General features: G+C 41.7%; 1 protein-coding gene across 7 annotated transcripts in view; it reads left to right on the forward strand.

Annotated features, from left to right (window-relative positions):
• Nucleotides 1-25,723, forward strand: part of pard3aa (par-3 family cell polarity regulator alpha, a) — an 815,271-nt gene that overhangs the window by 387,190 nt on the left and 402,358 nt on the right. For all 7 annotated transcript variants that reach the window (XM_078537538.1, XM_078537552.1, XM_078537545.1 and 4 more), the window contains exons 4-5: nt 11,378-11,553; nt 16,434-16,595. In XM_078537538.1, the coding sequence (XP_078393664.1) occupies nt 11,378-11,553; nt 16,434-16,595 (338 nt within the window). The remainder of the gene's footprint in view (nt 1-11,377; nt 11,554-16,433; nt 16,596-25,723) is intronic.

Genomic DNA, 25,723 nt, shown 5'->3' on the forward strand with positions numbered 1-25,723 from the left:
CTGCTGCACACCACTCATTACATCCCACCAACTAGAAAAGACCCATTTATGCCTACCCTCTGTTTCCTGTTAGCTAGCCAATCTTCTATCCGTGACAACATGTTACCCCCTACACCATGAGCTTTTATTTTTTGCAATAACCTTTGATGTGGCACTTTATCAAATGCCTTCTGCAAATCTAAGTATGGTACATCCACCGGTTTCCCTTTATCCACAACACATGTGATTTCTTCAAAGAACTCCAATAAATTGGTTAAACATGATTTCCCTTTCACAAAACCATGTTCACTCTGCCTGATTGCCTTGACTTTTTCCAAGTACCCTGCCACAACACCTTTATTAATAACTTCCAACATTTTCCCTATGACAGATATTAAGCCAACTGGCCTATAGTTCCCTGCTTTCTGTCTGTCTCCCTTTTTGAAAAAAGGAGTTACATTTGCTATTTACTTATCTAATGGCACCTTCCCCCAAATCCAGGGAATTTTGGAAAATTAAAACCGAAGCATCAACTATATCACTAGCCACTTCTTTTAAGACCCTTGGATGATGCCAATCAGGACCAGAGGATTTGTCAGCCCGCAGCTCCGACAACTTGCTCAATATCACTTCCTTGGTGATTGAAGTACGACTTCCCTTGACGTCTCTCTCACTTCACCTCTGGAATTCAGCTCTTCTGTCATTGCTGGGACCAAATTTGTAATGAAGTCTCAAACCTCATGGTCCTGATGGAACCCAAACTTAGCATTGGTGAGCAGGTAATTGGTGAAATTTCTTTCCTCAGCATATTTTGAATCTTTGGAATTCTATACCCCAAAGAGCTCTGGGTGCTCAGTCATTGAATGTATTGACTAGACCTTTGGATATTAATGGATGCAGGAAGGTGGAGATGAGGTAGAAGATCAGTGGTGATCGTGTTGAAAGGCATAATAGGCTTGAAGGGCCAAATGGCCTACTGTTCTTTTTTCTTATGTTCTTATGGTGAGTAGGTGCTACTTGACAGCACTGTCAACCACACCTTCCATCACTTTGCTGATGATTGAGAGCAGGCTGATGTGGCAATTGGTCGGATTGGATTTGTTCCCGTTTTTTTTGTGTACAGGACATACCTGTGTAACTTACCACAATGTTGGGTAGCTGTACTGGAAAAGCTTGGCAGTTAATTCTGGATCACATGTTTTCAGTGAGTTGTTCTTGCAGCCCATAACCTTTGCTGCATCTAATGTACTCAGCTGTCTCTTGATGCCATATGGGGCGAATTGGAATTGGCTAAAGATTGGTTTTTGTGAAGGTGGGGACTTCAGGAGGAGGTCAAGATAATATCTATCATGGAATAATCCCAAGGGAGGGTTGAAGGAGATCAGAATTTGTCTCTTCAATCTCTGCTTCTCACTACCTTACCCACTACCCCCACCATCTCAGCCTCCCAAAACATTATCATACCCACCTATCTTGGGACTCCTTCCACAAAGGTCAAAAAATTGAGTAATCTTGTTCTCCAGTCTGATAATTCTGCTTTCAGCGGGTCAATTGAATGTGTGTGAAAGCAGTGTGTAATCGCACTGTGAATTGGTTTGGGTGATGATGAATTTGATTATAATTAGCTTGATGAATCAGTTAGTTTTGATTGCATTAAATATACATTAATGAATAGATTTGTCACTATATAGCTATTAAGTGGTGCAGATTTGTTTTTCTAAATTTAGTGAAGTCCTATGTTTGAATCACCATGAAAGCCACGTATGCTAATGTGTTTTCCATTTTAAATTTTGTGGGGAGAGAGGGGTATAGTGGGCAAGAGGTGTAACTTGGTATAGGACAGTGGTTCTCAAACTTTTTTGCCTGCTGACCACTTAAGTATGGCAAAGGACCCCGTGGACCACCTACCAGTCCTAGGCCACCCGCTTTCATTTACCACTGCTAATAAATTGATCAGAATTAATGGGAATAATGATGCAGCTTAGATGAGATACTAATGAGGTGATATATGATTCCAAGCTGGAGAGCTTCAGCTTCAGGCTCCATTCTTAATGGATGCCTCTTTGTTTTCAGCCCCACTAGTGTCGAAAATCCAATCTTGCAGATGTATGTTGTTGGCAATGTCATTAAGTGCTTCAGAGTTGAGTTTGCAAGCTCAGGATACTCAGACCATTCATTGAGCCAAAAGTCTGTCAAACCTTTGCTGAATACCAGCTTCAGTAACCCACCTGATACAAGTTCCACAAGATTGTCAAGCTACCATCAAAAGAGGTAGATAGCGACCGTTTCAATTCAGCCCATGTTTGCAAATAGATTCCTGGTCCACTCAAATCCTGCCTCTGGTTTTGAGAAATACTTCCCGAATTGCCCATGGAGGCCCCACAAGTACGCTTTAAAGTCTTCAATAAGTGCCTGTCAATTTCAAGTAAGCAGGAAATCAGCAAGGTCGTGAAACTGCCAAATTCTCAATTGTCAGAGCGGCCACACCACAGTCCCATCTTCATATGTAAAACTTTTACTGTCCTGAAATTTACATGCTTTTCCCTGTGAGGCAAGTTTCAGCCCATTCAAGATGCTGAAAATATCAACCAAGTATACTAGTTGGGAAAGCTACGAGAAATTGAATGAATGAAAAAAAAATCGTGCATCATCGGAGAGGTCACACCCTCAACAGTCACTGTCGTGCTGACCTCTTCATGCAGTTCAAAAAGATGTGAGAGTGCTTTTCCGGGCAGCAACCAGTGAATTTCATTCCCCACCTCTCCACTCAGGGTTTTAAAAATGTACATGTTCTGTGGGCATCCTTTGATAAAGTTCACAATTTTTACTTCCCTCTTCAGAACTGTTTTCAGGCCAGCAGGCATAATCTACATAGCAGGTTGTTCACGATGAATGCTGCAGTGTGTTGCTGCTGCTAGTGGTTCAACTGCTTGGACACATGCAGATAGACCCTTTAGCCAGCCAGTCATTGCTGAAGCACCGTCAGCAAAATACTGACATATTGTGTCCAATCCACTTCGTTTTTCACAATAAAATTGTTCAATATCCTGAAAATAGCTTGGCATATTTTGTTGGTCAGCAGATATCGGCAGAACAAAAATTCATGTACTTTCTCTGAATATTCATACCTGACATACACCTGAAGATTAGCATCACTCACTATATCGGTGGACTGGTCAATTTGGAGCGAGAAGTACTGGCTCTGACGTAGGATCGACAAGCAGGCATTCCACATTTCCAGCCATAAATGTTATTTGATGCTGAACAGTATCATTCAATGGCATTCTTTGTCTTTTCCCCAAGCATTGCCATTATTTTTGTAGCAGGCTTTGTGATGGCCCATGTGCTTTTGGGGAAGTCCCTATATTTTATGATGGGGTAGTAGTCCATTTAAGAACTAGGTTTCCCTGGAAGATGAGTTCTTGTGTAAAGCAACTTGCTTCCAGTAACTGATCATGTGACCAAGCTACCTGGGTGATAAACAATAGTAAAGCAAAAGGGTTTACAAGTTAAATGTGGGAGTGGAGTGGGGTGGGGGAGTGCAGGGAAAGGAAGGGGAGGTGGAGAGAGCAGATTCTTGTGTGTGGTTGTTTTCAAGCAGTTTAGTTTAAAACAAGCTAGCTGCAGGGAATTTCTTTATCAAACAAAATTCAGTTGAAATTCTGTGTGCTGGTTAAAAGGGTTTAAAAACCTTGATAACTGAAAAACTCTACTAATAGTGAGTTTGAACTTCTGCGCTAACCAAGCTGAGAAAGGAGAGTTTCTAGATGCAAGACTCCAAAGTGAAAGTACATTAGAACCAGGAGAGTTCTGATCCCAGGTGGCTATATAAGCAATGCCTGTGTTGAACTGGGAGTCTACAACTGTGGGATAGTTGGGAGAGATTGAAGGGGCAACCTTGCTGGAAGTAAGTAGAAGGGCCAATAAACCTCAACCCTTATGCGAATCTTTGAAGCAATACTCAGACCAAGTGGTTAACCTTCCAATTTCTGATGAGTATTTGACCTAGTTTTTTGGGGGTATAAATCAAATGAGCATAGACGGAAATTTGACTTAAGAAGTTCCGTTTAGAGCATAAGTAACTGTGTTCATTATACTTTGAATATCTTTAATGTAACTTTAAGACAGCGGGTAGTTATTACTATTTCATGTTCTTTGATTTTTGTGTCGTAAATTTCTTTTGCTTTAAACAGTAAACCTCATGGCTTCATTCTTTTAGTAAATACCTGGATTTTCAGATTTCCAAAAAAAATAAAGTTACTGGCCTCTACCAAGATCATCATAACTTGATCAAGTTTTCTGCTACAGCATGATCTTTCCCAGCCTTTGCTATCAGGAATGAAACCTTGCATATAGCCTCTGTAGCATGAGCTTTTTTCCCCTACCAGCAGTGTAGTGTTATAATTGTCGATGAGCTCATTGCATTTGTTCTTAAAAAGCTCACAGGGCTTTTCAATGTATTCATTCTTTTTGCATTCAAAATGGTGTTTAAGCTTAGAGAGGATTTCATTGCTTCATTAGCCAAAGTTTTGTAACACATAACACAATAAGTGTTTGGATGTTCTTTATCACCCATCCAGAAAAATCCCATTTTCAAGTAGTCACTGTTATGGAGTCATTATTGCACAGAAAGAGGCTATTCAGCCCATCAAGTCCATGTTGGCTTTCTGTAAAACAATCCAGTAAGTCCAGTTCTCCTGTTCTATCCCTGTAACCCTGTAAGTTTATTTCCCTCATGCGCCCATCCAAATTCCTTTTGAAATCATTAATTGGCTTGAATTCCACCATCCTGGTAGGATTCCTTTTCACTGTTCATGCTCTTTTGCTCCAATTGGCTAAGGTATTGCCATGGAGAAAGCACTGGGGAATGATAGTGTTTGTTTGAAATTTGGCATTCCTGCACTTGTCCTGATAAGTGCAAGATGACAAGCTTCAACAACATTCCTTGCTTTTCACCAACATTTAAGTTCTGTACTAATAAAAAAATACACAATTTCATTACTGTTATGGAGTCATTATTGCACAGAAAGAGGCTATTCAGCCCATCAAGTCCATGTTGGCTTTCTGTAAAACAATCCAGTAAGTCTAGTTCTCCTGTTCTATCCCTGTAATCCTGTAAGTTTATTTCCCTCATGCGCCCATCCAAATTCCTTTTGAAATCATTAATTGGCTTGACTTCCACCATCCTGGTGGGATTCCTTTTCACTGTTCATGCTCTTTTGGTTAGTCCTATTGTTGTTTTGGTTTTGATTGCTTTTCTTGTTGCAATAATTTAGCTAATAATCTCTTCACTGTACTCTTGTACCCACCAATAGGGAAGTCATTCTCATCAGATACGCCTTCTGCTTCATTATACACTGCACTTTCTATGTTATTGTCATCAGAATCAAAGTGTCGTAGTTGTAGTTCACAAATCACATAATGCATAGTGTCACCACTGGTTGCATCTTTCTTGTACTTGCACGATGACAAACTCCATCGAATTTGCACTTCAGAGTACCAGTTCAATCCAATGATTCATTTTAATGCTGAATTTTTTTGGAAACATTTTTTAAAAGTTTGAAACCGGGATATTCCCGAAGTAGCAGTCGAAGTGTTTAACTTGCACAAAAAAGTTACAACCGTCAAAGCACAGCCAAAAACTACAACATAAGACTAAAAAGTTTTTAGTGCAGCTGACTGGTGTGTCGGTACCACTAGCCTGCCGGAGGTGTTGCCTGAGCCCTGACAAAGCCTTAGGAGAGAACCGACCAGACCCCTCGCCATCTGTTGCCACGCAAACTGATCAGTTACAGCAACTATAAATACTATAAATATTTTGTTACAAAAGTAATGAAATTGTGTATTTTTTTATTAGTACAGAACTTAAATGTTGGTGAAAAGCAAGGAATGTTGCTGAAGCTTGTCATCTTGCATTTATCAGGACAAGTGCAGGAATGCCAAATTTCAAACAAACACTATCATTCCCCAGTGCTTTCTCCATGGCAATACCTTAGCCAATTGGAGCAAAAGAGCATGAACAGTGAAAAGGAATCCTACCAGGATGGTGGAAGTCAAGCCAATTAATGATTTCAAAAGGAATTTGGATGGGCACATGAGGAAAATAAACTTACAGGGCTACAGGGATAGAGCAGGAGAACTGGACTAACTGGATTGTTTTACAGAGAGCCAACATGGACTTGATGGGCTGAATAACCTCTTCCTGTGCACTAATGACTCCATAACAGTAATGAAATTGTGTATTTTTTTATTAGTACAGAACTTAAATGTTGGTGAAAAGCAAGGAATGTTGTTGAAGCTTGTCATCTTGCACTTATCAGGACAAGTGCAGGAATGCCAAATTTCAAACAAACACTATCATTCCCCAGTGCTTTCTCCATGGCAATACCTTAGCCAATTGGAGCAAAAGAGCATGAACAGTGAAAAGGAATCCTACCAGGATGGTGGAATTCAAGCCAATTAATGATTTCAAAAGGAATTTGGATGGGCACATGAGGGAAATAAACTTACAGGGCTACAGGGATAGAGCAGGAGAACTGGACTAACTGGATTGTTTTACAGAGAGCCAACATGGACTTGATGGGCTGAATAACCTCTTCCTGTGCACTAATGACTCCATACTTGAAAATGGGATTTTTCTGGATGGGTGATAAAGAACATCCCAATATTTATTGTGTTTTGTGTTACAAAACTTTGACTAATGAAGCAATGAAATCCTCTCTAAGCTTAAACACCATTTTGAATGCAAAAAGAATGAATACATTGGAAAACCCTGTGAGCTTTTTAAGAACAAATGCAAAGAACTGATCGACAATTATAACACTACACTGCTGGTAGGGGAAAAAAGCTCATGCTACAGAGGCTATATGCAAGGTTTCATTCCTGATAGCAAAGGCTGGGAAAGATCATGCTGTAGCAGAAAACTTGATCAAGTTATGGTGATCTTGGTAGAGACCAGTAACTTTATTTTTTTGGAAATCTGAAAATCCAGGTATTTACTAAAAGAATGAAGCCATGAGGTTTACTGTTTAAAGCAAAAGAAATTTACGACACAAAAATCAAAGAACGTGAAATGCTACTACCCGCTATCTTAAAGTTATATTAAAGATATTCAAAGTATAATGAACACAGTTACTTATACTCTAAACTGAACTTCTGAACTCAAATTTCCTTCTATGCTCATTTGATTTATACCAATCAGCAGCCACCTTCTACTGTAGTATGAATTGATGGGACCCTTTGAAATTTGGCATTCTTGTGTTTTCCCTGATGAGAATGCAAAACGAAAAGCTTTGGCAACATGTCTCTCTTTTCAGCAATATTTTATTAAATATCATAGGTAAATATTAACTCATGCCAGAAACAGAAATATAGACATTTCAGTGTTATAAACACCAGTGCTACAAGAGAACATGTTTATTTGAAGTATTCTAATATGTGTTATAAAATCACCATGGTAATCTCTTTTTGAGGAACTTAGAAACATTGGAAATAGGAGCAGGAATAGGCTATTCAGCCCCTCGAGTCTGCTCCATTATTCAGTTAGATCATGGCTGATCTTGTACCTCAATGCCATTTTCCTGAGCTATCCCCCCATACCCCTTGCTATCTTAACTATCTAGAAACCTATCGATCTCTGTCTTGAACACACTGAGTGACTAATCCTCCTCCGCTTGCTTGGGTAGAGCATTCCAAAGATTCACCACCCTCTGAGTGAAGAAGTTCCTCCCCATCTCAGACCTAAATGGCCTACCTCTTATTCTGAGACCGTGTCAAACCACAGACAGAGAAACATCCATCCTGCATTCACCCTGTCAAGCCCTGTAAGAATTTTGTATGCTTCAATGAGATTACCACTAATTCTTCGAAATGCTGGAGACTAGGCCCGGCTTCCTCGACCTCTCCTTATAGGACAACACCCGCCATCCCGGGAATCAGTCTGGTGAACCTTCATTGCACTCCCTCTATGCTAAGTATATCCTCCCTTAGTTAAGGAGACCAAAACTGCACGCAATACTCCAGGTGCGGTCTCACTAAGGCACCATACAATTGCAGCAAGGGTTCTTTACTCCTGTACTCAAATCCTCTTGCAATAAAGGCAAACATACCATTTGCCTTCCTAGTTACCTGCTGCACCTACCTTTTAGCTTTCAGTGACTTATGAACAAGGACACCCAGTTACCTTTGCACATCAACATTTCCCAATCGCTCACCATTTAAGGAAATACTCTGCATTTCTGTTTTTCCTACCAAGGTGGATAGCTGCACACTTTTTCACATTATGTTCCATCTGCCAAGTTCTTGCCCACTCACTTAGCCTGTCTAACTCCCCCCGAAGCCTCTTTGCATTCTCTTCACAATTCACATTCCCACCTAGTTTTGTATCATTAGCAAACTTGGAAATATTACATTTGATCCCTTCATCCAAATCATTGAGAGAGATTGTGAATAGCTAGGGTCCAAGCACCGATCCTTGTAGTACCCTGCTAGTCACAGTCTGCCAACCTGAGAATGAGCCATTTGTCCTTACTCTCTGTTTTCTGTCTGTTAACCAATTCTCAATCCATGCCAGTATATTACCCTCAACCTCATGTGCTCTAATTTTGCTTAATAACCTCCTGGGTGGGACCTTATTGAAAGCTCTCTGAAAATCTAAATACACCACACCCACTGGTTTGCCCTGATCTATTCTGCTAGTTACATCCTCAAAAAACAGGTTTGTCGAACTCTGTTTCCCTTTCCTAAACCCATGTTGACCCTGCCCAACCCTACCATTATTTTCTAAGTGTCCAGTTATCACATCCTTTATAATAGATTATAGCATTTTCCCTACTACTGATAGGCTAACAAGTCTGTAGTTCCCCCTTTTCTCTCTCCTTCCTTTCTTAAATAGTGGGGCTACCTTCCAATCCACAGGCACTGTTCTAAAATCAGTAGAATTTTCAAAAATGACCAGCAATACATCCACTATCTCTATAGCCATCTCTTTCAACACTCTGGGATGTAGAACATCGGATCCAGGGGATTTATCAGCTTTCAGTCCCATTTAATTTCTCCAGTGCTACTATTTTACTAATACTAATTTATTTCAGCTCCTCTTTGTCGCTAGTCCCTTGGTTCTCGATTATCCATGGGAGATTTTATGCATCTTCCTCTGAAGACCGATATAAAGTATTTATTTACTTTCTCTGCCATTTCCATATTCCCCATTATAAATTCTCCTGTCTCTGCCTGTAGTGGGCCTACATTTATCTTTGCTAATCTTTTCCTTTATACACACTTATAGAAGCTTTTATAGTCCATTTTTGTGTTTTTCACTAGTTACTTTCTGTTTTCCCTATCTTTATCAATTTCTTTGCCCTACTTTGCTGAATTCTAAAATGCTCCCGATCTTCAGGCTTGCTACTTGTTTTTGGCAACTTTATAAGCTCTGCCTTTGATCTAATAGTCTTTAACTTCCTTTGTTAGCCCTGATTGGATCACTTCCTGTTGAGATTTTGTGCCTCAAAGGAATGTATTTTTATTGTAAACCATGTATTAATTCTTTAACTGCTAGGCATTGCCTGTTTACCGTCATACCTTTTAGTGTGGTTTCTCAATCTACCACAGCCAATTTGCCCCTCATACTTGTGTAGTTTATTTTGTCTAGGCATGAGACCCTAGTTTTGGATTCGACTACATCAGTTTCAAACTTTATGTAAAATTCTACCGTATTATGGTCACTCTTTGCAAGAGGCGCCTTTATAACGAGATTATTAATTAGCCCTTTCTCATTGCACAACACTAGATCTAAAACAGCCCATTATCTAGTTGGTTCCCCAACATACTGTTCCATAAAACCATCTTATATACATTCCAGGAATTCGCCCTCCACAGCATTAGTGCCAGTCTATATGTAGATTGAAGTGCCCCCATGCTTACTGTATTACCCTTGTTACATGCACCTCCAATTTCCTGATTTATATCATGCCCTGCATCACCATTACTGTTTGGTGACTTATAAATAACTCCCACCAATGTTTGCTGCCCCTTGCTGTTTCTTCGCTCCACCCAAACTGATTCTACGTTTGATGTTCTGATCAAAGATTCTCTCTCACTAATGTACTGACACTAATGAAACTAACGCTATATCTCCCTGAATTTTGTTCGACTTATGTAGATGTGCAATAAATCATATAAAACCTACCTTGTTGTTGCTCGCACTTAAGGTGACTTGTGCAGGACATGCAGGAGTCGTTGGTTGTGTGATGTGGTGGATTGCGAGTGGTGGTGATCTGGATTCAGACCTGTTCTCTCATGTGGCCTCCGTTGTGCCACTGCACATCGGTGACTTGCATTTTGGAACAGTTGGAGGGCCCTTACCGTCCACAAAAAGCACTAGTATAAGATCGATTAAATTACATCTGTGTTGTGCATTTGTGAAAAATTCAACTTAGCTGCCCTGCTCATTCTTTGGCTATAACCAGAATTTCTACTTGCTACTAGACCTAGAGAAAACTTGAAATGGAACAATATAGCAGGGAGCCTGCGTTAAATGTAAAGCATTGTCCCCTTCTTATCCTGTTTAACTTTCTTTCTGTTTCTTATCCTCAAGAAGTTAACTCCTGCTGGGGTACAGTTCGCCCTCCAGTGCCCTGCCTAAGTAATGAGCTGAGACTGAGTGGCAATAGGTTAATCCACTGTGGGGAATAATCTAACCTGTTTTGTCCCCACTCAGTGTCCTTGTACAGTTCCAGCAGGATTTACGGAATTAAGATTGGTGGCAGAAATTTGACCAAGTTTCCTCTCCCTTAATACAAGACTGCTGAGGCCAATTGTAATGTTACAACACCAACTAACACAGGAGAGATTCAGGACTGAAATTGGGACCTCTCTGTGGTCTAGCCTGATGAGCCATCAGAAGATATCTGCAGTTTTGTGTGTTGTTACTTCTGTTTTTATGAGGGGAAATTGAAAACGTTTGTAGTAACTATTGCAAACCCATCTTAGCAGAGCTCCCTGCAAAAAGAAAGCTCCACTGATGTATGTAATGGGGCTGCAGGCAGGTACTTCTCATTGCGTTGAGTGTGAAAGCATGCCCTTCCAAATTACATGTGCTAGTCATAGAGTTGGTAATGCCTTTTTAAAAAAAAAAACATTTGGAAGGCTTTTGGGAAAGGATTATGGAAGAAAGTGCATCACATTGGAAGCATTACCTCCCTCTTTAGGAATTGAAAACTTTTTTATATATATATATAAATATATATATATATATATAGTCTTATTTATATACAGTCTTTCATGTCCTGAGTGTGCCCTGAAACACTACTATGGAGTGTAATCACTGATATTTTGTAGCTTTTCACTATTAGAAAGAGGTTATGATAAAAATGGTAAAATTGTTTTTTTCTCCCATCAGACATGCCACTTCACGTGAGACGCAGCAGTGACCCTGCACTGATGGGTCTTTTGTCTTCTGTAACGGGACCTAACCTTAATCCAACGGAGCCCTCTCGCAAAAATCCTACCCGTTGGTCTACAACACCGGGCTTTCCAAAGCCAAGCCAAACATCTAGTAGCCTTGACAGAAAAAAGGTGGGTTTGCAGTTTTACTCTTAATTCTAGATTTGGAAGGAGGAAAGACTTGCACCAATATAGTGTCTCGGGGCATCCCACAGCACTTCACAGACGTTCAGTTTTTTTTTGAAGTGCTATGACTGTTGTAATTTCAGTAACGTGCAGCAAAAGACACAACACTACCCAATTTTCTTGGACTTGAGTATTGGATTTTCCGGTGAATTTCTAGCTAAATAAAGTTGATAAGATGCATACACTATACCCATTTTTAAAGGGTGTTTTAAACGAGCAAGAAACTAGTGAGATCTGTATCCCCAGAGAATGAGGTGATGAGAGAGGGTGATTTACTCAACCGCAACGGCTAATTTATGCAACTATGACACCATTACTTTTGCTTTAAAAATGGTAATATACTAAATTTTTGAGAAAATGGCTTAGTAAAGTGAAGCATATTGACCCTTTCATGATAAATTTACTTTTTAAAATATCACTTTAGTAATCCTATTTCAATACCTAATAGCTGTCAATGCAGAGTCTAATCCTGTGCAGTGCATTCTCTTTACTGAGTGCCTGCTGTTTTGAATTCTGATGCCATAATTCTACAGCCTATGTATTCTACATGTTTTATTTTTTGTTTCCAATCCTCTGGCTGAATCAAGTTTAATTACAGTGGAACCTACCTTAATGCCCGCAACAGAGGTCTTTTGGGAAAAATGCAACATGTAGCCTTGTGCCGAATGTATTCTTATGTAGCTTCCAATCGTTAACATGCCTTAAAAATGTCTAAAGCTGTGTAGCAGTCAATTGGCTCGAAAATGTTGGAAGCACTTGGAAATTTTATAAGACAGCAATAAAAATGATTTGAGCGTTATCTGGTGCTGTTAAAATGCAGGCACTTAGCTAGGAGATGCTGAAATAGTTTGAGTGTAAATTCCATTAATTGTAATGGAAATAGGTGCTGCATAGGAGTCTGGCTTTTAGTTACTGACGCAATACAATCTACATAATGGAGGCTCTATTATAAGAACATAAGAAATAGAAGCAGGAGTAGGCCATTTGGTCCTTCAAACCTGCTTGGCCATTTGGTCTTTCAAGCCTGCTCTGCCAATCAAGATTATGGCTGACCTATCTCCATACTGCCCTTGCTAAAATGTGTGTGCTATGAATGTGTAAAGCTTCAGTGGAGCTGGGAAAATGGTTATTCAGTTTGAACTAGATGGAAATTATTCTTTAATCCTCATCAGCTTGGATCAGGAGAAGGCCTTTGACAGAATATCGCACACCTACATGGGGGATGTGCTCTCCAAAATGGGCTTTGGGGAGGGAATTCGAAATTGGATCCAACTGCTCTACACTAACATCAGTAGCGCAGTCTCAATCAATGGGTGGGAAACAGATAGCTTTCCGATTAAATCTGGAGTCAGGCAGGGCTGCCCTCTCTCGCCTGTCCTTTTTGTGTGCTGCATAGAACCCTTTGCCGAGTCCATCAGGAAGGATCCGGGCATAAGAGGAGTGACGATCCCAGGCAGTGGAGGCACTCAGGTAAAAGCCTCCCTGTACATGGACGACGTCGCCGTCTTCTGCTCGGATCCGCTGTCGGTGCGCAGACTGATGCACGTCTGCGACCAGTTCGAACTGGCCTCGGGAGCCAAGGTAAATCGTGGGAAGAGCGAGGCCATGTTCTTTGGGAACTGGGCTGACCGATCCTTTGTCCCCTTCACTGTCAGGGCTGACGGCCTGAAGGTGCTGGGGATATGGTTCGGAGGGACCGGGGCATGCGTTAGAAACTGGAAGGAGCGAGTGGCTATGGTGAAAAGGAAACTGGGCATGTGGGAGCGACGCTCCCTCTCCATTGCGGGTAAGAACCTGGTCATCAGGTGTGAGGTACTCTCGCTGTTGCTGTACGTGGCGCAGGTCTGGCCCATTCCACACTCCTGCGCGATGGCGATCACTCGAGCCATCTTCCGCTTTATCTGGAGGTCGAAAATGGATCGTGTCTGCAGGGACGCGATGTACAAGCCTCTAGATAAAGGGGGAAAAAACGTGCCCAACATCGCCCTCATACTGATGGCCACCTTTGTGTGCGGCTGCATCAAGCGGTGCGTAGACCCTCAGTACGCAAACACCAAGTGTCACTACGTGCTGAGGTTCTACCTGTCCCCGGTGTTGCGAAGGATGGGTCTGGCCACGCTGCCGCGGAACGCTCCAAGTAGTTGGACCGTGCCGTACCACCTGTCCCTGGTGGAAAAATTTATGCAGAAAAACACCTTTGACCACAAGTCCATCAGGCAGTGGTCAGCACGTAACGTCCTAGAGGCCCTGAGGGATAAGGAGAGGGTGGACCCTGTGGGATGGTTCCCCGAGCAGACTGTCAAAGTCATTTGGCAGAATGCCTCATCGCCAGAACTTTCCAACAAGCACCAAGACGTAGCTTGGCTGGTGGTGAGAAAGGCCCTCCCCGTCAGATCCTTCCTACACGCCAGGAGTCTCACCCCCTCTGCACGATGCCCTCGAGGTGGCTGTGGTGGGGAAGAGACCGTTGTTCACCTCCTTGTGGATTGTGCCTTTGCAAAGAAAGTCTGGAGAGAGATGCAGTGGTTGCTGTCGAGGTTCATCCCGAGCAGTTCTGTGACACAGGACTCTGTGCTCTACGGGCTGTTCCCAGGGACACACACCGAGACAAACATCAACTGCAGCTGGAGGATCATCAACTCGGTGAAAGACGCGCTTTGGTCTGCCCGAAACTTGTTGGTCTTCCAGCACAAAGATTTGTCCCCGACCGATTGTTGCGGACTGGCACAATCCAAAGTCCAGGACTACGTGCTGAGGGACGCACTAAAGCTTGGGGCAGCTGCCGCAAAGGCGCAATGGGGAAGGGTCGCTGTCTAAGACCTTTCTACCACAGCGCACCGAGAGACTGGGAACTGTTTAGAGCCCCTCGGGCTGTACAGATCAAAATGAAAGGCTGTAAATGACTGTAATATTGTTTGTACTGATGCACCTGGTGATACATTTTGTAAAAGTTTAACCTGGATTGTACCCTTGTAATGTTGTTTTTGAAATGGTTTTGAATGTGATTGAAGATTTTTATGAATAAAGTATATTTTTACAAAAAAAAAAATCCTGCAGAGTTGTTAATCAAGTTTGAAGAACAACTTTGGTTTGAGGATAAGAAATAGTTTTTTTTCTCACCTAGATTCATAGAGTCCTGGATATTACAATACAGAAAGAGGCCATTCTTCCCATCATGCCCATGATGCTGCCAGTTTTGCAAATAGGGGATGACTAATTGCATTCGAGCTCCTCTTCTTTTAATGTATCATTCCTTTCCAAACATGTAATATATTCTGCTTCAGTAGCCAATTGTGATTTTTAAAAAAAGTATTTCATATTCTCTTAACGCTCTGTGAATATATTTTTCTGACTTCCTTATCATTCTCCTAATGATAATTCTCACTCTATTCCAAATTTCTTGTTGATTCATCACTCAAGGAAAAGCTTTCTTTTAGCCTCCCAAAGCTTACATAATTTTGAAAACCCTATTAATCGCCTTCTCAACATTCATTATTTCAGTGAAAAAAAATTGAATGATAGATTCATCCTGAAACCAAACTTATTTTTGTTGCTATAAATATGCTGAATTATCTACTTTTACATCATTCCCAGGTCAGCAATATCCATCTAATAATAGGTTCGTCAAACATAGCCAATTTGGTGATTTGCCAGTGTAAAGTAGTGGCCTGAGTTTCCTACCCTCTTTGACTCTCCTGTTGCTTTCACTGTCCTGTTTACACGGAATGAAAATTGATTTTCTTCTTTAATTGTGTTTATGCAAAGTAAGTGCTCTTTCTCAACAGCACCACCCCACCCCCCTACCACACCCTAGCCCCTGCCCCAAGAGATCAGATAATTGAATAAAAACTCCTCTATACGCTAAAAACATGAAAACTGAGTTTGATTGCAGGTTCACACTATGATGGAGGATGTTTTGGCTTGTTTAGGGACTGATGGGTCTTGATCTCATTTACCTTGAATGAAAATTCAGAACATGATTGTGTTACTTCAGACAGTAAATTTTGTGATAGAGGAGAAAACAGGGGAGGTGATGGTCAGTTCAGCTTTGTAGCTCAACAACACATACTTTAAGAGATTGAAGAGTTCATCAAAGAGTGCCTAAAAATTAAATGAGCTAAAAGCAAGCCCACTAGCAACACAGGGTTTTCCAGTTTAGCCTGTCATTAGCACCCAAAATGTGCAGAAAGTGCCCTGAGATAGTGATATTTTTTACATATATATGAGTGTGCCTTTATCCTTACCTTAGCCTTAGCTCAGTGAAAGCACCCATACATCAGAATTGGAAGGTCTTGAGTTCAAACTTACCTAGACTAGTGCATATAACTAAGGCAGGCATTTCAGTGCAATATTTGAGGGAGTGTTCCCTTGATGGAGGTGCCACCTGTCAAAGTTCCACTTCTGATTGGTGCGCTGGCCATCGACTGTACTTCCAGTTTTCTCCCAGGTTGCTCCTATGAGATCTGCCCTTGGTTCTGGGGGATTTCTAGGCAATCCAGAAGGTTCGGCAATCCTAGCCGAACACTACAGACCATCTACAACTCGTGCTATAGCACTGCACAATTCAAGCAATAACTTGTTTGTGGAAAAAACTTACCACTGGAGCAAGATCGAATAGGATTCCGTAGATCGTAACTGCTTTACTTATGCTTGCATAACAACAGCAACTTGTAAATTCTGATGCATCATAAATTTTATGCTGTGCATGGTTAACAATCTGAACTGAGTGAACTTGGTTTTACTTAAAAATAAAAGCTTATTGGTTGCCTGCCTAAGCAGTTCGGAACAAAATAACGATCTGTCGCTGTGTTTACTAAATTATATAGAAAGAAACAACTCCGAGGAATCCAATGAATGGACAAGACAACTACAGGAGTTTACCAAGAGATGCTGGCCATTGGTCAAATCAGTTTCAGCGAGACAATGCCCGATCTTCTTTAAGTGCCACTCATCCGATGGTGGATAAATGGCTGGAACGGCAGGAACAGGTAATTTAATGAAATCTAATTCATAGAAATATCTGCCAATTCAGCGTATTCATGAACAAAAAAACCCAAAAAATCTGCAGGTGGTGAAAACCTGAGGAAAACAGAGGATGCTCGAAACATTCAGCAGGTTTGTCAGCATCAGTTAACATGTCGGATATGTTGACATTTCACTTGCAGGCCCTTCATCAGAATTCACATCCTAATGTTGACATTTACACAGATTCACTCTGGATCGTTATGGTAACTTTGTCCAGCTGCATGTGTGTGATCCACGATGTGGAATAATTTACCCATAAATCCAATCTCTGCCAGGAGTTTGGAGTTTTTTTCCTATATTGAGCAGAAATCCAAAAGTGATGTGAGCTTAGAAAAATAATTCCTGCCACTCTTAGCAACATCCTTCCATTATGCTGGCGGCATGAGGAAATGGCCAGTTTATAATCTACTCACTGTGTTGCGCAACTTTCTACTTCATTCAAAAGCAAACTGTTCATTAATGTCATCCTGTCCAGAGCCCACTGCTAAAATAATTAAAATAGCAGTCCCATTGTAGTGAAGGAAACGTAATGTTATAGGCAGGATTTCTGCGCAGTACTCCGTAAAGCTCACAATGCTTTGGGTGCAAACAACTTACATCTACTATGCTTATTTTGTAACAACAAAAGGCAAAGTCTCAAATGTGTCATTGGTAACATTTCCATTATCTCAAGGAGCAAAATCTACTTAGCTTTGTGACACTGGGAAGATATGGTCATTCCCGCAGATAGACGTCGCGTGCAAATAAAATAAACTAAATTGAATTACTCAGACATGCTAAGTTATTGTGAAAAAGCACTATAGTGTCACTTTCCTTCGTCAGGTTTGCTGCTAGATATAGGCGCACATATGCATGATGCAGCAGGAGTTCCAGATTGGATTTCCCTGCCTCTACCATGCAGTAAGGTTCCTGATTTTAGCTTGCTTGCTAAGAGGAGGCCTGGAGCTGCCTCCTATGAAAGCCTTTTAATAGGCACAATATTACCTCGGACTCTGGTTGGGACTTGGGTTTTGTGTAAAGGTTACAGCTCTGGACTGGGAGTCTCAGTCAGAGTTAATCTGTGCTCGGGCTTCGCCTGTAAAAACTGGCCAGCAAAGGCTGACCTGAACCAAATGGAAAGATTGTGTAAATGCAGTGGGGTCAGTGTTTAGGCCACTTTTTACGGGGCATACTGACCCAACCCTCAGCCCAGCATTTCCAAATCACCCCCTGAGCTAAACTCATAAAGCGATGGGAAGTATAGGAGTGGAGGAGGCCATACTATTCCAAGTGACTCTGCTGATTCTGTTGCCCCATTCCAGTACTCAGATCCTTTTATATTCCTCCTATTTGATTACCTAGCCCCTTTCTTTTTAGATTATGTTCTGGTCTTGATCTCAATAACTTGTGCTGAAGCATCCCCTGGCCTCATGATCATCGGGGTCATGAGCCAACCTTTTCTTTTTCCCTTAGTTTTTTCCAGTGAGAATTCTCGATCTTCACCCTTCTGTTTCCCCATTTGCCCACCAGTGGAAGCAGCCTTTCACTGTTCACCCACTGTACAGTTCTCAGCTTGTAGCCAGCCGCTCCTTTCTCAACATTGCTCCAATTCACCACATGGCTGCCGCTCCCGACTCTATTGAAAATGCTTGTTTCTATATCCCACCCCATTCTCCCCCATCCGCACGAAAACCAATCCCCTCTCTTTCTCCCCATCGTACTACCGCCTTTCCTTAGCCCCCCTCTCTCTCTAACCCCCAATCCTTAACCTCTCTCTTTGAGCCCCGCCTCCCAACTCCCATTTCTCAGCCTTGCTCTTCCACTTAACCTCCAAACTCCACAACTCCCCTCCCAGGCTACCAACAACATTGCTCAGGAGATCCATGTCCCATTATGGGAGTTTCCCAGGCAATCTGATAAGAGTTGGCATCATGGTGGAGGTATGGGAACGAAAAGCCACAATTTTCCTTCGGCTCCCAATATTATTTGAACAAATGACTAAAACTGATAACTCCTGTATTATTTTGGCGCATAGGTACTACTACAGCCTTTTAGTTTATGAATGTTTTATTGATTGGACTAATTCTATCCTATAACCTTATAGGTCACTGCAGTCATATCTCACAGTGGAGAGAGAGCTTAAACATACAGGTGACAGTACACACTTAGCAATTGTAGTCTGTGTATACATATGATCCACATGACATATTTTAACAGAATTTTTTTTGATTCTGAATCTTAATAAAGGAAACTATGATGGTCTGAGGTACGAGTTGGCTATGATGGATTGGGAAACGTTACTTAAAGGGATTACGGTGGCTAGGAAATGGCAAACATTCAAAGAGCGCATGGGTGAATTGCAACAATTGTTTATTGCTCTCTGGCACAAAAGTAAAACAGGAAAGGTGGCCAAACCATGGCTTACAAGGGAACTTAGAGAAAGTATTAGATCCAAGGAAGAGGCATACAAATTGGCCAGAAAAAAACAACAGACCTGAGGATTGGGAGCACTTTAGAATTCAGCAAAAGATGACCAAGGGATTAAGAAGGGGAAAATAGAGTATGAGAGTAAGCTTGCGGGGAACATAAAAACTGACTGTAAAAGTTTCTATAGGTATGTGAAGAGAAAAAGATTGATGAAGACAAATGTAGGTCCCTTACGGTCAGAAACAGGGAAATTTATAATGGGGAACAAAGAAATAGCTGATCAACTAAATACATACTTTGGTTCTGTCTTCACAAAGGAGGACACAAATAACATACCAGAAATATTGGGGAACACAGGGTTTAGTGAGAGGAAGGAACTGAAGGAAATCAGTATTAGTAGAGAAATTGATGGGATTGAAGGCCGATAAACCCCCAGGGCCTGATAATCTACATCCCAGAGCACTTAAGGAAGTGGCCCTAGAAATAGTGGAAGCATTGGTGGTCATCTTCCGAGATTCTGTAGACTCTGGAACAGTTCCTACAGATTGGAGGGTATCTAATGTAACCCTATTACTTAAGAAGGAAGATAGAGAGAAAACAGGGAATTATAGACTAGTCAGCCTAACGTCAGTAGTGGGGATAATTCTAGAGTCCATTATAAAGATTTAATAGCTGAGCACTTGGAAAACAGTGGCAGAATTAGACAGAGTCAGCATGGATTTACGAAAGGGAAATCATGCTTGACAAATCTACTGGAATTTTTCGAGGATGTAACTAGTAGAGTTGATGAGGGGGAGCCGGTGGATGTGGTTTGTTTGGACTTTCAGAAGGCTTTCGACAAAGTCCCACATAAGAGATTAGCATGTAAAATTAAAGCGCATGGGATTGGAGGTAGTGCATTGAGATGGATAGAAAACTGGTTGGCAGACAGGAAACAAAGAGTAGGAATAAGCAGGTCTTTTTCCGAATGGCAGGCAGTGATTAGTGGAGTACCGCAGGGATCAGTGCTGGGACCCCAGCTATTCACAATATATATTAATGATTTAGATGAGAGAACTATATGTAATATCTCCAAATTTGCAGATGACACAAAGCTGGGTGGGAGGGTGAGCTGTGAGGAGGATGCAGAGATGCTTCAGTGTGATTTGGACAAGCTGAGTGAGTGGGCAAATGCATGGCAGATGCAGTATAATGTGGATAAATGTGAGGTTACCCAATTTGGTAGCAAAAACAAGGAGGCAGATTATTATCTGAATGGCTATAAATTGAGAGAGGGGAATGTGCAACGAGACCTGGGTGTCCTCATACACTAGTTGCTGAAGGTAAGCATGCAGGTGCAGCAGGTGGTAAAGAAGGCAAATGGAATATTGGCCTTCATAGCGAGAGGATTCGGGTACAGGAGCAGGGATGTCTTGCTACGATTATACAGGGCCTTGGTGAGACCACAACTGGAATATTGTGTGCAGTTTTGGTCTCCTTATCTGAGGAAGGATGTCCTTGCTATAGAGGGAGTGCAGCGAAGGTTTACCAGACTGATTCCTGGGATGGCGGGACTGACATATGAGGAGAGATTGAGTTGGTTAGGATTATCTTCGCTGGAGTTCAGAAGAATGAAGGGGGGATCTCATAGAAACCTATAAAATTCTAACAGGACTAGACAAGGTAGATGCAGGAAAGATGTTCCCGATGGTGGGGGAGCCCAGAACCAGGGGTCACAGTCTGAGGATACGAGGTAGACCATTTAGGACTGAGATGAGAAATTTCTTCACCCAGAGAGTGGTAAGCCTGTAGAATTCGCTACCACAGAAAGTAGCTGAGGCCAAAACTTTGTATGTTTTCAAGAAGGAGTTAGATATAGCTCTTGGGGCGAAAGTGATCAAAGGACATGGGGAGAAAGCGGGAGCAGGCTATTGAGTTGGATGATCAGCCATGTTCATGATGAATGGCGGAGCAGGCTCGAAGGGCTGAATGGCCTACTCCTGCTCCTCTTTTCTATGTTTCTATAATAGATTTAACTTGCAAGACCCATTTCAGTGTGTGGCTTCACATTTTGTACCAAGTAATGATGCTGTGTTTTACTGAAATAAGTTGTGGCAGCTGGTTTGCTTAGGCTTGCTGACAGATTGTCTGGAAAAAGTTACACATTTTACTTCAACTGGAAATTTTTGGGAATCTGTGTGTGTTCCTATCAGCTGAACTGTGTAAATTTGATTCTGGCCAGCTATCGAGTGGTGATGTTTCCTTGTGACTGAGTGACAGTTTGGTGTGGATCCAGTACATGTGACTTTAAATAATGCACGAATACTGCATATTTTAATGGCTTCAGTCTCACTCACTGTTAGTTAACTGCCTTGTGTAAATATTTTATTTGGAGATATAGAATGTGTGTATTTTTCCACATTTCATGTAATAAAGTATTGTTGTGATTGCCTTTTTGAAGCTGTTTTGAGGAAATAAAACTGTTTCTAGACAATAATCCTGTAGTTATGGGCAAGGGAGCTCGTAAACTGTCTGGAATGCGTTTAAAGGGGTTTGGTTCATGTTACTGTTTGTCAAAATGAAGCCTGTGTTGTCAGTAAACCTCGTCTGAACTGAGGAGGTGTTTGTGTAGGTTTTTACTCACATTGAGAATATCTCTTAATTGACTTGTTGTAAATTCCATATGGCTTCTGCTTTAAAGTGAATATGAGTTTTAAAATGGTTGGCACATTTCTTCAGTGCACAACAAAGCCTAGTAGTTGAGGTCACATGTCCCCAACTGTCATTATAGGGTTATTTTATTAAGTATATTACAGGAATATTCCCTGCACTGTGATTCTAAAATTCATTGTCTTCTGGACATGCCCTAGGTAAATTCCTATTTGGGTTAATTTTCTGCTGCTTTCTAGTGGCCTAGTGAACATTTCAAACCCAACACAGCTAAGGAATTAAATTTAGTTTACCCATGTGTTCACTTCAGATCCTCTATGCCACTGGATGGATTGATCCCTGAATGCTGAAATGCTTACCATTTATTTGCTACCACAGCAGTGCAACTGCATCTGTTTTGATCTTTTTGAGGTAAAATGCTTCAAAATATTCCATTGGCTAATGTTGAATTTTAGTTCTCATTCGTTCAGCACCGACTTATGAATAAGATAATGGTGGTGTTGCATGGAAAAAAAACCTAAACTTCCAACATATTTGCACCCTGACAATGTGATTTTTGGTCAGGTGGTTTTCCTTCATTCTGTTGCTGAGAGACACACCCATGACTCTTTTTTCCCATTATCTGAAGCCGTTTTGAATTTTCTGTTTTCTTCCTTTGTTACATTTTCTTCCACTGGAATGGCAAGGCTAATGAAAACCTGGCTTCATGTCAGGTGAGGTGAGAGCGACTGCCCTTGACATCGAGGCAGCATTTGACCAAGTGTGGCATCAAGGAGCCCTAGCAAAACTGGAGTCAATGGGAATCGGTAGACTCAGGGGTGGAGGGAATCTCTCTGCTGGTTGGAGTCATACCTAGCACAAAGGAAGATGGTTGTTGGAGGTCAGTTATCTCAGTTCCAGGACATTGCTGCAGGAGTTCCTCAGGGTATTGTCCTAGGCCTAACCATCTTCAGCTGCTTCATCAATGATCTTCCTTCCATCATAAGGTCAGAAGTGAGGATGTTCGCTGATGATTGCACAGTGTTCAGCACCATTTGCGGTGACTCAGATACTGAAGTAGTCCATGTCCAAATACAGCAAGACCCGGACAATATCCAGGCTTTGGCTGACAAGTGACAAGTAACATTCATGCCACACAAGCACCAGGCAATGGACATCTCCAACAAGAGAGAATCCACCCATCGTCCCTTGACATTCAATGGCATTACCATCACTGAATCCCCCACTGTCAACACCCTGGGGAGGTTACCATCAGAAACTGAACTGGACTAGCCATATAAATACTGTAGCTGCAAGTGCAGGTCAGAGGCTAGGAATCCTGCAGTAAGTAACTCACCTCCTAACTCCCCAAAACCTGTCCACCATCTCAAAGGCACAAGTCAGGAGTGTGATGCAATGCTCTCCACTTGCCTGGATGAGTACAGCTCCAACAACAATCAAGAAGCTTGGCAACATCCAGGACAAAGCAGCCCGCTTAATTGGCACCTCATCCACAAATATTCACCCCCTCCACCACCAAAGCACAGTAGCAGCAGTGTGTACAATCTATAAGATGCACTGCAGGAGCTCACTAAGGCTTCTTAGACAGCACCTTCCAAACCCACGACCACTACCATCTAAAAGGACAAGGGCAGGAGATGCATGGGAACACCATCACCTGGAAGTTCCCCTCCAAGCCACACACCATCCTGACTTGGAAACATATCGCCGTTCTGTCACTGTTGCTGGGTCAAAATCCAGGGACTCCCTTCCTAACTGCACTGTGGGTATATCTACATCACATGGACTGCAGCAGTTCAAGGAGGCAGCTCATCACCACCTTGTGAAGGACAACTAGGGGTGGGCAATAAATGCAGGCCTAGCCAGTGACGTCCACATCCCATGAAGGAATTAAAAAAAAATCTAGAGGAATAGAGTACAAGGGGTGGAAGTCATGCTTCAACTATACAGAGCCCTGGTTAGACCACACCTGGAGTACTGTGAGCAATTGTGGACGCCACACTTTAGGAAGGATATATTTGTCTTGGAGGGAGTGCAGTGCAAATTTACTAGAGTTGTACCTGGACTGCTAAGAGTTAAGCTGCGAGGAGAGATTAAACAAACCAGCGTTTACTCGAATTTAGAAGGTTAAAATTTGATTTGATTGAAGTTTCAAAACATTAAGGGAAACAAATAGGATAGATTGGGCAAAATTATTTCCACTATTTGGGGTGTCTAAATCTAGAGGGTATATACAAAAAGTTTAGAGTCAGATCCTTCAGAAATGAAATTAGTAAACACTTCACACAAGGGATGGTAGAAGTTTAGAACTGTCTTCTGCAAGCAGTAATTGATGCTAGATCAATTCTTCATTTTAAAATTGAGGTTGATAATATATTTGGCTAACAAACAAATCTAAGGGATATTGGGGCAAAAGCAGGCACATGGAGTTAGGTTGCAGATCAGCCATGATCTCATTGAATGGCATAATAGGTTCAAGAGACTAAATGACCTACTTCTATTTCTGGGCTATAGAAACAGAAAATGCTAGAAAAACTCAGCAGGTCAGCAGCACCTGTTAAGTCTCAGATTTTGATGAGAAGTCAACAACCCGAAACATAACTCTGTTTCTCTCTCCATAGACGCTGCCTGACCTGCTCAGTATTTCCATCATTTTTATTTTGGATTTCCAGCAACAGTAGTATTTTTCTTTTGTGTTCCTGCCCCTGTGTTCTCTGCGAGCAACTGTGTAATAACCCTTTGCAAAGGTTTTCAACTTTCGGAACATTTCTGTGAAGTTTTTGTTTTCCTTGGCCTTTGACAGCAAGTTTTTCTCCTTTTTACAATTGCCGTTCCTCAACATATGGACTGCAGCAGTTCAAGAAGGAGGCTTGCCACCACCTTCTCGAGGGCAATTGGGGATGGGCAACAAATGCTGGCCTAGCCAGTGCACTTGCATCCTGTCAAAGATTTTTTAAAAAAATCAACCCTCTGGGGTTTGTTTGTTTAGTTAGTTTTGTCCCATTGACTCGTTCTCGCCCTCTTAACTCTAAACCCTTTTGCCTTGAATGTCTTTCTAAATGAATGATGCCCAGTATGCTGCCCTAACTTTCATGAGTGTGAAATTTTTTTTTAGCTTTGCAGGAGGGTTTAACGTGGTTATCTTGCTCAGTGGAGAACTATCCTGAAAATAAGAGTGTTCAAGTTTGACCCCTGCAGAGACATTTCTGCTTCTGATTCTGCCAAGAAGCATGGTTTTGATTCTAACAAGTAGAAAGAGCTCTCAGGATATTTTTAGCAATGATGCACAGGCTGGCCCATGCTGATTTATACTGGTTTGCATAATGTTTTGAGACCCTTGTTCAGCTGTAACAACATACAGTGCCAGCCATAGTATTGCTCCAATGGGGCTCCACAGTTGAACAAGTACTATTTTGTGGCTTTTGACTAATGCTTGGTAATGTCCTTACTGCTTATGGTCATCTGAAACATTTGGCTCCTGCTTCGCGCGTATATCAATTCTGTTATGCCATTCATACTCAACTGTGAGAAATGGCCTGATGAACTATTCCATTAATGTCTCTTATAAGGGAAAGTAAGATGTCGACCAACCAACTTTCCCCTTCTCTTGTCTCTGTGTTCCTGGAAAAGTACTTTCTTCGGTTGACATAATCAGCCCTGTAGAGATGACAGCTGTAGCAAGATAGCCCTCAGTGAATTTTCCGACAGGTGCACCAATTCTGGTACCAACATGAACAGCACTGGATGTCGAGAGTAATTCACTATCACTGTGAGTAGTTACCTTGGTGAAAGACCCATCTGAGTAATTGTATGCTTCATCTTAATCAACAGATGGAATATCCAAATGTAGAGAAGAGGTTCTGAGGTGCAGGGATAATATTGTCCAGATACTCCTCAAAGCACAAGGCACTCTCTTTTTGCTATCCCTTTGCAATCAACTAATTGGCTCTCTTTTAGGAATACAGATGCCTGAGTACTTTGATGCTCATCAAGATCCAGCTGTTGATTTGATTGATGTGTATCCAAGCATTTCTGC

This window comes from Cetorhinus maximus, chromosome 3 (genome assembly GCF_964194155.1).
Source record: "Cetorhinus maximus chromosome 3, sCetMax3.hap1.1, whole genome shotgun sequence".
Lineage (NCBI taxonomy): Eukaryota > Metazoa > Chordata > Chondrichthyes > Lamniformes > Cetorhinidae > Cetorhinus > Cetorhinus maximus.